Source organism: Pleurodeles waltl, chromosome 11 (genome assembly GCF_031143425.1).
Source record: "Pleurodeles waltl isolate 20211129_DDA chromosome 11, aPleWal1.hap1.20221129, whole genome shotgun sequence".
NCBI lineage: Eukaryota > Metazoa > Chordata > Amphibia > Caudata > Salamandridae > Pleurodeles > Pleurodeles waltl.
The window spans coordinates 563,221,941-563,236,103 of record NC_090450.1 but is presented as its reverse complement, the minus strand read 5'-3'; the positions used below and the strand labels follow the sequence as shown (position 1 = coordinate 563,236,103).

Here is a 14,163-nt window from a genome sequence, read left to right as displayed (position 1 = left end):
GATCCATGCACCGGCTTCCACGTCCATGTCTGGTGGCCACGAAAAGTATGTTCCTAACAAGTTTTTAAGGGTGATGTTCCCATGTGACCATTATGTCCTTGTTTTAAAAAGGTGACCCTGACTCCTTCTGGAGGTGCATTTGTCTTCATTTATGATGAGATTCCCCACTATGCACTGTTCACGTCCCACATTACAGTATGATCCTAATCCTCTGCAAGGCTTTAGATACTCCTTGGACTTTTTTTTCCCTACGTTTTTGGCTTTTTAAGAGATTTAATAGTGTCTATGGCAAAACACAATATCCAAATCTATAGTCCCCAATTCCAATAATATAAAAGGAGGTTTGTGGATGTATAGTAACAGTTTCTGTGTTAAAGAGGTTTTGCGCTCTACTAAAAAAAAATCCGGGGCTCCCTAATGAGTGGCACAAAGGAACTCTCATTAAGGCGGCAGGTGCAGTGGGGTTAGGACTCAGTAGAACGAGGGGATTCACTACACCTATGTTATGTTTTTTTTTGTTGTTTTTTTTAACACTGCCTAACACCGACCTTAGCTTATGTTAGAGCACCTAACAGCGTTGTGTCGTCACTCACGATTCTCTTACATTGTTATGATGCAAAAAGTGTTCCTGTAGGTGAACACAGCAGCAACAACTCAAGTTCTAACACTGCAACGCAGACAGAGAGGCGGGTTGCGGACACCAGTTGATAAAGGATGAGGCTGAAGGAAAACAAATGCAAATTGGCTTGTACTGCCCTCATCAACCGAAGCAGAAGTGGAGGCCGCTCCTTCTCTCACGTGGCAGCAAAAACCTAGAACAACGTCCCCACACACACCTTCAGATCATCACCTCTCTTTCGGAATTCCTACTGGCTCTCAAGACCTGGCTGTTCAGATAAGCTTATGGGACCTGCAAGTGCCTGGAAACCCTCTCGGGTTATTAGCCGCGCTTTATAAATTCTGACTGATTTGCTTGAATTTAAACCAGCGGCAAAGTCTAAAACAGTACAGACAAAACGCCAGTGTCTGCAGTGTGTGTGAACCTCCAGCACGGTTGACTGGAGATACAGAGCGGCCCTCTCTGACATCACCCTTCGCATTTTGCATTCCTGTCCTCACTCCGGTTTTTTTTGTAACTTTCTCTGCTTGAAGTGGCATCACTCTTCCCTAGGGCGAGAGCACAGCCTGTGCTTCCGCGGGGTGATAGAAGTGCTCTCAGCACGAGAAGCCGTGCTTCCTTTTAGGCACACCTCCCCCGCCCCCTCCAGAGTAGTACGGTCCAGGGAGGGGTGGCGGTGCTTCACTCGCAGCTGCTTTCAGCTATCTTCCAGCCAGCTGATTCTTGCAGTCCGGCTGGATGTTCCCATGAAGTGAGGAAGGGGTGCACCTTCTGGCAGCCGGAGCATGGGGGGCAGTGGGAGTGAGGAAGTGATGCTGATTGCGGAGGTTGCCTTTGCCGGTGCGGTGCGAGCGTGTGGGAAGAAAGGTGCTGAATGCGACAGACCCCTGTGATTTTGGGGAAAGAGGAAGGGGACTGACGGCGCCAGCCCACGCTTTGGAGTTACGTGGAGAGAGTGCTGGGAGGAAGAGGTGCTGTTTGCCCTGGTCACCGTGGTGCGGGGGGGGGGGGGGTTTCTCGTAGAAGTATCCCCACGTCGAGGGGCAGTTCTTAGGGGAAACGTGAAAAGACCCGATTATGGCAGTAGTCTGTGGGGGTGAGAAACGTGGCGCTTAATTTTACAGTACTCTGTGGAGATGCAGTCATGTGGGGGTGAGAAAGTGGCGCAGATTTTGGCAGTACACATTTGCGTTTCTGTGGCGTGTGGGGAATTGGTGCTGATTGCGGCAGCCCATTCCACCCTCCACTGCGTAGGTGGGGGCTGCTGATTGTGGTGGTCACCTGTGAGAGTGAGACAAGCTGACTGAGTCACCCCCCTAGGGAGAGAGCGAGTGAATGTGCGAGGGAGCTGAATGTTCCGTCCTCTGGGGGGAGGGGGCTGCCGATGGTGGTAGTCACTTGTGGGAGTGAGAGAGGCTATTGTGGCAGCCCCGTTGAGAGGTGCAGTGGTGCAGACGGACTCCCGCTGCACTCCGCCTCGCACAGCACTGCCTCCACACATTCGTCTTCCTCTTCCAGGCTGCCGAAGAGGAAGCTGCTGACTGCACGAACCTGATGCTTCTCATCTAACCACATCCGTGGCTACGCCGACAGGCGCTGTCTCTACATTTTTCATATTCCCTCCATTTTGAAAGAGGACCTTAGAAGGGACGTTTTCGGGGGGTTGCTGGGTCGGAAACATGGCGTACAGCCCGTGGCAGATACTGTCGCCAGTTCAGTGGGCCAAGTGGACGTGGTCTGCTGTCCGAGGAGGCGCAGGGCAGGGGGAGATGGAGGAAGAGGACGACGACGACCACCAGGCGGAGGACAAGTCATTGAGGTTAGTACAGCGAGAGCTACAGAAGGTCACATGGTTCATGTCAACACAGCTGCTGTTTGTGATCTCCCATGATCAGTATAACGCGCGACCGTGTGAAGGCAGCGTGGCAGGAACTTAACCACGCAGTTTCGTGCCGTCCCTTTCCTTTGTCTACGGCGTTGATGTTTTGACCAGTAACCTTTTACCTGCCCAGATTGCCTTTTTGTGCATACCCGAGTATAAGCCTCCATCTTTAGCATCAGCAGGTGGCAAGGCTCTGTTGGACAGTGCTAATAGATGCTAGTGGGCGGAGATAGGCAGGAAGGAGGGCACACGCATCCCTAACTTGCTGAGGTCACAACTCCTGTGAAATCGGCACATTACATGCCCATTTCAAGAGTGGATGCAGTAGTGGCTTTGCAGGGCTCGGTGCACGCCCCCGGAAAATTAATGTGTCTGTGAAATGTGTGTTATTGTGTCCTCTGTGCGCGGGAGCAGCTCTTGACAGGGGACTGCACGGGAGGTAGCTTGGCTGGCGAGAGTCCAGATAAAAATAGAGAGGACAGAGGGACATGTGCTAAGTGGATTGGTTAGTAGAACTAAGCAGGTCTGATGACTTCTTTTTAAATCAATCAGTGAGACTGCAGCATTCGTTTTTGCTTCAGCTCTTGGCTAGGGGTTGTAAAGTCTTGTCTGGTATGTACCCATGTTTCTCTTGGTGCTCATTTGATTAAGTGCAAGAAGACGTTTACTAACTTGTTAGTGTCATATCACAAAATTATAGTCCCCTGCGAATGTGAGGAGGGGCCCAAATCTACCTTATTTTACAGATGCTCTGTAATTTTACATTCTGTGGGAACAGTCGGGCTGACCAACTCATTTCTACTCACGCACTACTTTGTCGCCGAGGGTACTATGCAGTCCTACTTTCGGGGGCTTGTTTTCAGTTGAAGGCACTTTATAGTTTGCACAGCATGTCTATGAAAGCAACATACACTGACCTAAACTGCCCATGTTCCCCTTCTCCACTTCCAAGTTGGTCAGGAAGCCTTTTGACGCCGTGCCGTTGGTAGCTGAATACTGTGCAGACACATCATGTGTACCTCAAAGGAAAGGCATGTGAAGGTGGTATGGTCAGCTCACCTTGGTGCCACTGTCCTTCTCAGAGTTATTGCTCACTTACCTCCTAGACACATTGTTACCCATTAGAGGCTGTTTGCCTAACGATAGAAATAGCATGACCTGCCTCAGGAGTTGTCGTCAACAAATGGACTACACGACCCCTGAAGCCTAAACATTGAATCTCTAGAGGCTGCAAGGTCAGGGAGTGGAGTTCTCATAGGGGAGGCATGGATGTGTCACTACATCCTCCAACAAAAACATAAATCTATCTTCCCTCTAGTCTGCCTCACTGGCTGCCTTGGCTCCCCCATTGAGCTGAATGGCTGAACCCCAGAACTGGTACTGTCTTTGAGTGGATGCAATACAGCTGGGCCCCACAGATGAGCCACTGAACAACTAGAACCCGGCAAACCTTGGCAGGTGCAAGGTGTCGGCCCAGAGAGGTGGCTGAAAGACAGTTTGCAGGAGTTTTCACATTGTGGATTGATGCACATTTTGTATTAGACAAGTTGGTCTAGTCAAGGCAGTCTGCACTTACCAGATAGTCCACAGTATCAAAAGTAGGACCCAAAATGTCTGACTTTGCACTAGGACCCACATCTGATGCTCTGCTTATGAGACCGGATTTTTTTTATATCTGAGTGATTCTACCTCGAAATGGGTGTGCCTTGAAGAGATGAACGTTCCATTTTTTTGTGCAATGCAACTTGTTTTATCGGTTTAGTTTTAGTAGAAATATTGATGAAATTGTAAAATTTTGTTCAAAATTGCATATTTTTCTTCCAAATATGTCATACTACAAATCTTTTTTTAAAACCTATTCCCTGGCAATTCCAAATTAATAACGTTGAACAGTATAGACATCGCTACTAATGAGCCCATAGAGTTCCAGTTCTTGACTACTAGCATGATGGCATCACTTTAGGCACGATGGAATTAACAGTACCCCCTTATTGCCCTGTAACCCATTAGTATATGCCCATGCTTGTTCCTTTACCCCTCGTCAGTATGCTAACTGATGCCATGTGCCCAATAATAGGGAAACTAGTCAACAACATACTTTATCAGCTTAAAGCCAAAATAATGCAAAAGTGACACAATCCTCAAAAAGGTTGAAATACATCACGCAACAAACAAGTGCCACATACCCTTCAATAGTATACACAGTGCTTACTGTGCACCACTGAAGAGTGCGCACACCCTCGGCTAGGAATGTAGCCACCCTTATGCAAAAAAAAAAAAAAAAAGTAAAGTTATACAATGCAATATGGTACGTTTTCTGGCAGTATTACTTCATATTTTTGTCATGTTACACATGTGAACACTTTCTAGGCCAGTGATACTCAAAGTTCGGTTTCCCAACCTTCACATGCGGCCCCTGGGTTTAGCCCCGGGTTAAGAGCAGAAGTGGGCTGCTGTTTACTTCAGATAGCACTAACATTCAGAAAGATGTTAGGGGAATCTTACATTTATTACCTAACTGGAGTAAAGGAAAAGAGGCAAATAAAGTGTCATGCACCATTTAACCACCCTCAAAGCTTCAGTCCCATCCTGCTAGCATTAATTTAGTCCACGGACTCACCGCAGCCCATACTTTGTGGCCCCTGGGAAAATGTTGTGAGTATCTATATTCTACGCAAATGTTTCACCTATTTGGTATTAGCTACACACTCAAGTGTGACAATTGGCATCTGAAAGGTGGCAAATTAAACTTTGCAATGGACCTACCATTTCACATTAACGCCTGGTCGAAGCTTTTAGAGTTCCTCTGTTATGAGGCCATCAGTGCTGCAGAAACCATTGAGCGGGGCGCTTAGAGAGTCAGAAACCCTTATGTAAAAATATTGCATCCACACGAACTTTGGCATAACGCGTAAACTCACATTTATTGTAAAAAATAAACAAACAAAAAGCAGGAGCGTCGAACTCTGGTACAGGAGGGCCGGTCCTGGACCCCTTCTCAGGGCGGTCAGTGACTAGGTCAGTAGGTTACTTTAGGTTCATTATATGCACCTTTCAGTTATGTGGAAAGCTGAAAGGGGTGGCTCGATTCGACCCTCATGGGCTGACGTGGACTGCCCCACAGTAAAGTATTGTTTTGTTGTTTGTGTTGCTTGTTGAATCCCTTTCGCAGGCAGCAGCATGTTTCCCGCCTATCTCTCCAGCCTGGCTGGAGTCTGAGGCTCCTGTGTCAGGGCAGTAATAGCTGTGGAATTTGAAGAATGCGCCAGGCAGCTGTTGACAGGAGTCGCTCACCTTGTTTTTCTCTCCCTCGGCAGCTCGGACTCTGAAGGTAACTTTGATACACCTGAAGCGGAAACTCCGGTTCCATCTCCAGTGCGCGAGCCCTATGACCCGCCGCCGGGGCCCTACAAGCCCCAGGCCCGGGCTCATGGTGAGTACACATTTGCATGGCGCGCGCTTTTATTTGGCTGGTGCTGCAGGTGTCAGCTGTGCTCTTTGGCTTGTCGACCTCTGGTTACATCACCAGCGAACAGTTGGTGATCCAGCCGGCCTGTGATATTGTTACTCGTAAGGTCATGTGCAGTGCAATGATGGGAAGACATTACAGTTGTATTACTAACAATGGTCAGCTACACATTTCAGCGGTGGTTAGGTTTTTTTTTCATCATAACACTCTTCTGAGTCCCATACCTTTTATACTGCTACGTGTCCTTGCCTTGTGCGGCTACAGAGTCCTGGAGATACATTTATTAAATAAATAACTGTACGTTATTTTATAATTGCAGGTGGGTTTGTACATTAGTATATCTTTGGATAGTAAAATTACATCACTGCGTGCTTGTGAGGATGTATTTCTTACCTTCTCACCTTCCCTCCTTGCCCCATTGCTTACTTTTGAAATGGTGGTCTCTGCCCTACTAACGGCTCCCTTCCCAAGCTAGCTTTCTTCCTTTTCTATTAAGAGCCACCCATTATGTGAGGGGTACAAACCGTCGTCGTTTCTTCTCTAATATTTAAGCTCCCATCTCTGCCAAGGACCGAGGGCGTGAGGCAGGAAACATAAATAACGGGAGAAAGAATGCAGAATTGGAAAAATTAACATTTCCGCTAAATAATCTAGGTGTTACCTCATCACCTGCTCTCATTGTGCCCTAACTTCTGCAGGACTACCAAAGCAAATCGACTTCTTTGCAAACCCATCACAAACAAAACAGAAGATAACGCCCAACGGGACACAATTCCTGTTAGCAACTGCACATTCATACTGACTAATATGTATCTCTTTGTGCCAAACACCAGCACATTTCCCCGCGTCTGTAGCGACTGACAAATGTCAATGGATTTGCCCATGTAGCAGCCGCACCATTCTGCCCATAAGGCCACCATTCCTCTGTAGAGCTAGCCTGGGCAATCCCAGGTAGTAATTTCCCTGCATGAGTCTAGGCCAGCATAATTACCACTCTTATCCATCTGCTAAGGAATGACGCAAATGATCTGTAATCTTTCTTGACTACCTCACAATTAACAACCCCAAAAAAAAACACATTTTCTAAAATTTGCAGGGTACCAAGTGTTTGTATTAATCAACTCAGTCATTCTCTTCACATCAAACAAGAGAGGAAAAACTGTGTTAGCCATTGAATCTGCACCTGTGTCGTTGAAGTAACTCAGACTTCCACAGTGGGAACATTGTCTCATTGATGTTTCCTATGGCTTAATTTGCTGGCAGGGCAGTAGCTTGGTCAGTAAGGTTGGGGGAGGGGGGCGAGCTTCGGATTGTCCGACAACCAGGTTGGCATATAATGTTTTCACACATTATATGACTAGCAGGGTGCATGAGAGGGGACCAACAGGCAGTGAAAAGGGAGAGGAATTGGTAGGAGTACTAAGAGGAAACCTAATATTTTGTAAAATAACCAGTATTTTCGAGGACTTTCAAAACAGAGGGAGAGAGAGTGTGTGTTTTTGTCTGTGTGTATGCAGAAATTCCTGGTGAAATCCGATGGACATCTCGCCATACCTGACTGAAAGCACCTGTACCCAACTATTTATCAGAAAATTCATTAATTTGTGAGGTGTAACACCCCAAACTCCACCCATGAAGCTATGTTATGTTTGGTGGCCACGTGAGGCAGCAGGAAATTGAGCTCAATGTGTAGATGTGCCAGGTGCAGTGATAAGTGTATTCCATAGATCTCAGCTCCTATTATTTGCAAGATAAGTTAATTTCTGCTCAGGATTGTTTGTACTGAGCAGGTCCCAGCTCTGAATAATAGCGGGAGAACTCCTTGGATACACACGTCTTGCAGAGATCCAGGAATAACCTGCAAGTCACAAGTTCATGTTTTTGTAGGGTATGTAAGTGGGGTTATTCACTCGCTCTGAACCCATTCAGTAGATATGCTACATTGCTTGCATACCTTGAAGAGAAGATGCATTCATTTACAGGGTGTTCCATAGCACCAGGCATGCCTGAAGGGCTTCAGAGCACTGTACAGTACACAGGGAATGGGTGCAGTGAGAAAACATCTTTCTGTATAGACATGCGTATGTATGATGTTACAAGCCAACATAAGAAAGATGTTCAGGCAAATATCAGTGACATTGTGAAGTTATTGAGACGAGTCCTAGCAAGAGCAGAGGATCATATGGTATGACATTTATAGGTATCTACAACTTTTAACTTGTAATAATATACTGCTGGAGTAGGGGTCTTTTGGAAAAAAAGAAGTACGTGGCAGGTCCATACACGTGCAGATGATTGTAAAATATTGACAAACACATGCCACAGTTGAGCATACAAAACATAGAATAAGTCTGAATTGGCTAAAATAGTGTCTTAGTACATACATGCTATATTAACTTTGGGGAAAGTGACCAGCAAATTAGAAATCCAGGGTTCATGCATGCCTCATAAGATTAAACATAGACATAACTTAATGATATTACTTGACCGCCAAGAATGTTTTGAGTTCATATTCGAAGGGGAGCTTTCCTGAAGGAGTGAGAATTCCATATTTTCGGGACCACTTCGGAGAAAATGTGCATCAGTGTTTTGTGTGCTTTTTTAGGTGTTTCCAGACTGGAGCACTTCTTGTGATAGAAGAGCAGCCTTACTCGGAAATTTTACGTTGTTGCAATGGGGGTTTTGTTGTGTGTAGATTCACTGCTTTGTATGCAAAGCCACTGGAATTATCTGATTTCCAGGCGTTTTCTGCATAATTATGGATTTGTCACATTTGCCACATACTTTATCATCTGCTGCATAATCTGCAGATTTTAACAAAAAATATTGTTGCTAGCTCAAATGGACCAAAAGTTACTAAAAATGTTGTGACATGTTGCCGCACAGTTGAAGGCCTTTTTCAAGATTGACTGACTAGGTCTCCTTGTCGCTTATTGTATTTGGGTGTTTAAACTGGTACTAACAGGGTGAAACCTTTGCACAGACAGTGTTTACTTGTGTAAAAATGACAAAATAAGATAATACTGCTATATCAAAATGTGCTGTGTTACACTGCATTCTTTGCCTTTTTTTGCTGAATAACTTATTCATCCTTGCTGCATAATTTAGACCTCTGCTGCCGCATAATTCCAATGGCCCTGTTCATAGGAAAAACAGGCGAGCTTGTGAGAGCATCTTGGTTCCAGTGAACCATTTGAGCGCTTTTAGCACTGGGGCGATGTTGTATTTACTGCTGGTGGCCCCCGCATGAGCTGCTGCAGCGAGGAGTGCTGTTTATGGGGGTGCAAGCCTAGCTTTAGAAAAGTTGGGACACAAGGGCATTGCCATAGCTTATGTTAAGCATCAGAGCTCGGACAACCTGCATAAAGTCCTGATTGTTATTAAAGGTTTTCTTTTTTTATATATATATTCTCAGTTTGATCTGTGCCCCTTGCCCTATGTTTAATGTGTTCCAACAGGTAGAGTCTCTTGCGCCTGGGTTGAATTCAAGAGGCTTGGCAAACAGCACAAAGTTGAGCAATTTGTTTTAGTATCTTTCAGCGATTGGTTTTCTGACTCGTTGTTTAGACATTGTATTCACATTTAATTAGACCGTATATATATTTTTTTTTAAGTAGTTACGCCTCCTTTATGTCTTTGGCCTTCTCCAAGTAAGCATTGTGACTGATTGCCCCGCCCAATGCTTAGTTGGTCGAAATGCAGCTGGGATAGGGCGGGACTGATTGCCATTAAATACAGCGATAAGAGACACTCTTTTCTTTCCCTCTCTGGTGAAATCCACTCATGTGACAGCCTCACAGTGGGAGACGGATCTATACGGGGCTGTGGGTCGTGACTTGCGAGAGCCTAGTAGGACCCGCCCACTTAGAGTCTTACTTATGAGGAAGTTGCACTTTTTGTTCTTTTGAAACTTTAATGAATTTATTTCTCTGTATTCGGCAGTAACTTTAAGCTTCAGGGCTCCGTGGACTGGCATCTCTCCAGCTTCCTTCCCCAGTATCCCGTACAGTCCGTGAAAGGAGAGACACTGCGGACACTGAGACACTAATTCACTTAAAGGCAGGCCTCGGCTGGCAAAGTGTCCTGTGCAGATTGATAAGGGGAAGTACAATCACATTAAAGGAATGTGCTGTTTTTCCAGACTTCTCCTCAAACGTTGCCACCGCCCCGCCTCCACCCGCACCGCGGCGTCTATCAATGAGGGAGCTTTGCACAGCTGCGCCATCCGTTTGTAGCTCCTCTATGATGTAGTTGAACGTCTTGTGAGAAAACTTTTTTTACGCACTGGGGAAGAAAACGCGGGAATTGCGCTGCCCAGCCCCCACCCTCTCTTCTGGCGGCCTGTTGCAGAAATACTTCCATTGTTGTATGGGTCAGTGCAGGGCTTGCCCTCAGTCGCTGCTGTTTGCCTTTGCTTCTGTCGCAGCTGTTAAGGGCCTGCATGGGGTGTGTTTGTGTGATATCTTTGAATATTATCAGCGGGGGGAATGACTGAGGAGCAGAAACAGCTTGGGGATGTTGATTGCTGGGATAAGCACGAGGAAGATCTCTTCTGGTCAGAAGGCCAGCTGGAGTATCACATTTCCAACAGGTTTGTATGCCCCTCAAGCCACAATAATGTGGGTCAGTCGTGCCTGAGCAACATTAGAATGTACAGTCGTTTCCCAGAATAGCAGAGGCTCCTGAATTTACATTCCAGGCCTTCACTCAGCAGAGCTCGCAGTTAGTATGAAGGCTGAGGAGCCTGTTTAGATTATCGGGAAGAGGACTGAGAGCGGAGTAGTGGTGGGCAAAGTGAAGTACTTATTGTCATCAGATTTCTGCATTTGGAGGAGAAAATACAGGCCCCTTTAATTCGCTTTATTTTTATTACAACTTTTGTGTTTTACTTTACCAAATTCCAATGCATCACTCAATAAATCGTCAAACTATGACACAATCAATGTAATTCTTTCAAAGTACTAAGCTCTCCTCAGTATTCACTTTTAATTAGAATAATGTATCGAAAATATGTCTCTATAAGAAAGAATGAGTGGTGTTGAATTCATATTGTATAAAATAATGAAAAATATCAATCTGATGTAATTTTGCTTTCTGGCCTCCTCTGGGTTTACTCATCAGTCTGCCACAACTTAGAGCATGCTAATCAAATGCCTTATCCAACTGGGGTAACATAAAATTATTGCCCTACCCGCCACCCTTCAAAATGTGGTGGACTCCTGACCTGCTAGTAGCTCACAGAAAACATTTATCTAGTGTGGTCACCCTTTGGTAGTTATAGTTAGGTCTGCTCTTCCATAGAAATAACTTTTATTTTGTTTGCTAATTACTTTGGCCCTGTTTGACAAATCTTTACAAAGTTTCCCCAGAAATGTTCAACCACCTCTGCTCCTTCTGGAAAAGTTCAGGGCAATCTGTCAAGTGGGGCCTGGAAACAAAAATAAAAGTGGGGTCCCAAAACACAAATCTCCATGCATTTTCCATTGACTTCTTTAAGACAGGTTTGCTGAACAGAATGATCCCAATTTTGTCAGGAAGCCAGATCTTGGTCTGAAGATTGTGCTTTTTGTGATTTGGAGGAAATCTGTTCAGTAGTTTTTGAGAAATTAAGAGTAAAAAATTGTTTTATATTTTGGCAGTTGGGCTCGTGAGAGTGCCACAAGCCTCCCACAAGAGCGCAAAATAAAAAATGGGGCCCTGTGAATGGTCGGGAGGCCCGTTTTTCCCATGAAGCCTCACACTTCCAAGGGAGCGAGAGGCTCTCAAGTCCATAAGAAGCAAGCTCTCTGACTGGCTGGCTGTTGGAGTGTTAGGAATGAAATGGCCACTGTTAATGGTTACTGTGGGAAAAAATAAAGGTATTTGTGGAAAATAAGTAAAAAAGCTATATAGGGGGCTGCAGAAGGGCATGCCGTTCCCTTAGTTTTAAAGGGAAGGTGTGTAAGGAGTAACGATTATGAAGATTAGAAATGTATATTGTATTTAACTAATTTTTATGATCTCATGGGACTCTTGTGGGATTGTGAATAGTTAAAATGAGTAGATGAAGTCACAATGCATTGTAGTAGTAGGAATAGATATTGTGGTGTTTGTGATAGAAAGCGTGTAACAGGTAAGTACTGTGATAAGTAGCTAGTTAATACTTTAAAAAAAAAATACAATCTTGCGAGACTCTCTCAGGATCTTGAAAAGTAGAAAGTAGTAGAATATCTTTTAATCTACTGTAGTATGCACACTTGCTACTGTGAGAAGGAGGTTTACTGGAGATGGTGTTTATTAGAGTCTACTATTTATGTCCATTGGCTTGATAATAGTTGTGAGTAAAGTACGGTCTCTACCCACACCCTGCTATGCACACTCATTATCAGAGAAAGGGGTATTAGCAGTGAGGACTGTCCCTGGACAGCGCATACTATGCACACCCGTCATCTGCGAGAGGTCCCAGCAGAGAGGCTAGTCTCTCTTCCCGCACTGTACTACGCAGACCCATCATCTGAGAGAGAGGTTGGGTCTAACAGGAGAGGTCAGTTTATATACACACCCTGCTACTTACACTCACTCATCGGATAGAGAGTGCTGAGAAGAAAGGGCAGTCCCGCTCCACTCACTAGTACCTACACCCACTTGAGAGAGATGTCTCAGCGGAAAGGCCAGTCTCTCCTAACACCCTACTATCTATGTGTGTATACGTGTGTGTGTGTGTGTGTGTGTGTGTATATATATATATATATATATATCTCCTAGTGGCGGTTGCTACTGGGTAGTTATAGTTATGTCTGCTTATCTATAGAACTTTTTTTTGGTTTGCTAATTATTTTGGCCCCATTTGACAAATGTTCACAAAACTTTCCAAAAAGCAAATTTCATCCACCTCAGCTGCTTCCTGGACATTTTTCGGGTGATCCTTCAAATGGGGACTGCGAAGAAAGTGGTGGGCTCAAAACTCAAAATCCCTGTACATTTTCCATAGACTTAAAGATGGGCCGTAGCAAAAACTGTTCAACGGAATTACACCACATTCGACAGGAAGCTAGTATTGGCACACAGATTGTGCTTTTTGTTATTTGTTGTAAATCCGTTGGCAGGGTAGGTTTACCCTGACCCCCTAGGCCCATGGGATGTGGGAGGGGGCACTCAGAGGGACCCGCCCAGGCCCAAAATGAAAAAGATATCCCGGGATCCAGCAAGACACTTGAGGCATAAAAAAAAAAGAAAAATGGCAGACGGGCCTCATTTATATGCCCAATGCCCCCAGGGAGCTTACCCCCAGGGCCAATTTCATATAGGGGAGGGGTGGCTGTGTGGCTCCCCTCCCCGAGCCTCCAAAGGCCCCGACGAGCCCAACCTAGGGGTCAAAAAATTGTGTATATGGAGAGGAGAGGATGCACAGCCCCACTCCCCAAGCCACAAGGGCCCCGGTGAGCCCACCTCCAAGGCCAACATTATTTCCATGGGGAGGGAGCCCACCAGGGAGGCTGTAACATATGAAAATGGGAAAGGGTGCACAGCCTCCCCTCTGCACGCCTCAGGAGGCCCCAGGGAGCCCACCCCTGGGGCTGATATTACTATTTGTGAGGAGAGGGGCTGCGTGGCTTCCCTCCTTGAGCCTCAAGAGGCCCAGAGGAGCCCAGCCCTGGGCTGAAATATAAGAAAATGGGGAGGGGGCTCTATGGCCCCCACCTGAGCCTTGTGAGGACCCATGTAGCCTACCCCAGGGCTGAAATTAAAATGGGGAATGGGCTGTGTGCCCACCCCACCCTGAACCTGAAACAAGTCTGTGAGCCCACCCTGTAGCAGATTCCTTTAAGGGAGGGTGGGCCATGTGGGCCCCCTCCCTGAGCCATTAAAGACTCAGGGGACCCCAATAACACAGGGCTGGCTCTCAGGCTATGTTGCAATAAGCCCACCATCGGTACATAGCAGTTTCCCCGCCTGCAGCAGCGCGAGCAGGGAAATCTATGTTTACTCTCGCTTGGCGGAGGCATTTTTCAATCTCTTGCCAAGTGGGAGCTAACATTAAGACTGCTCCCAGCAAGCAGGAGCTTCAGAAATGCTTCTGCCTGCTGGGAGCAGACTATGAATCTGTTTCCCTGCCTGCAGTGAGGCAGCAGGGAAACCGATCTAAATACTGCTTCTGCATGCAGGTAACATCATCGGAAGCTGCTCCCTGTGACTGGGAGCAGTGTCTGCTCC

The 14,163-nt window shown here is 46.0% G+C and overlaps 1 protein-coding gene across 10 annotated transcripts in view; it reads left to right on the top strand.

The window, feature by feature from the left end:
- The window catches only part of TACC1 (transforming acidic coiled-coil containing protein 1), a 503,193-nt gene that overhangs the window by 260,240 nt on the left and 228,790 nt on the right, over nucleotides 1-14,163 (top strand). For 6 of the 10 annotated variants that reach the window (XM_069214007.1, XM_069214008.1, XM_069214004.1 and 3 more), the window contains one exon: nucleotides 5,819-5,934. Coding sequence is in view for 7 of the 10 variants with exons in the window: in XM_069214004.1 (XP_069070105.1) it covers nucleotides 5,819-5,934 (116 nt within the window). In the remaining 3 variants the exon portion in view is untranslated. Of the gene's footprint in view, nucleotides 1-1,147; nucleotides 2,439-5,818; nucleotides 5,935-14,163 lie in introns of those variants that run through there. The other 4 variants (XM_069214000.1, XM_069214002.1, XM_069214005.1 and 1 more) reach the window with 4 other exon arrangements.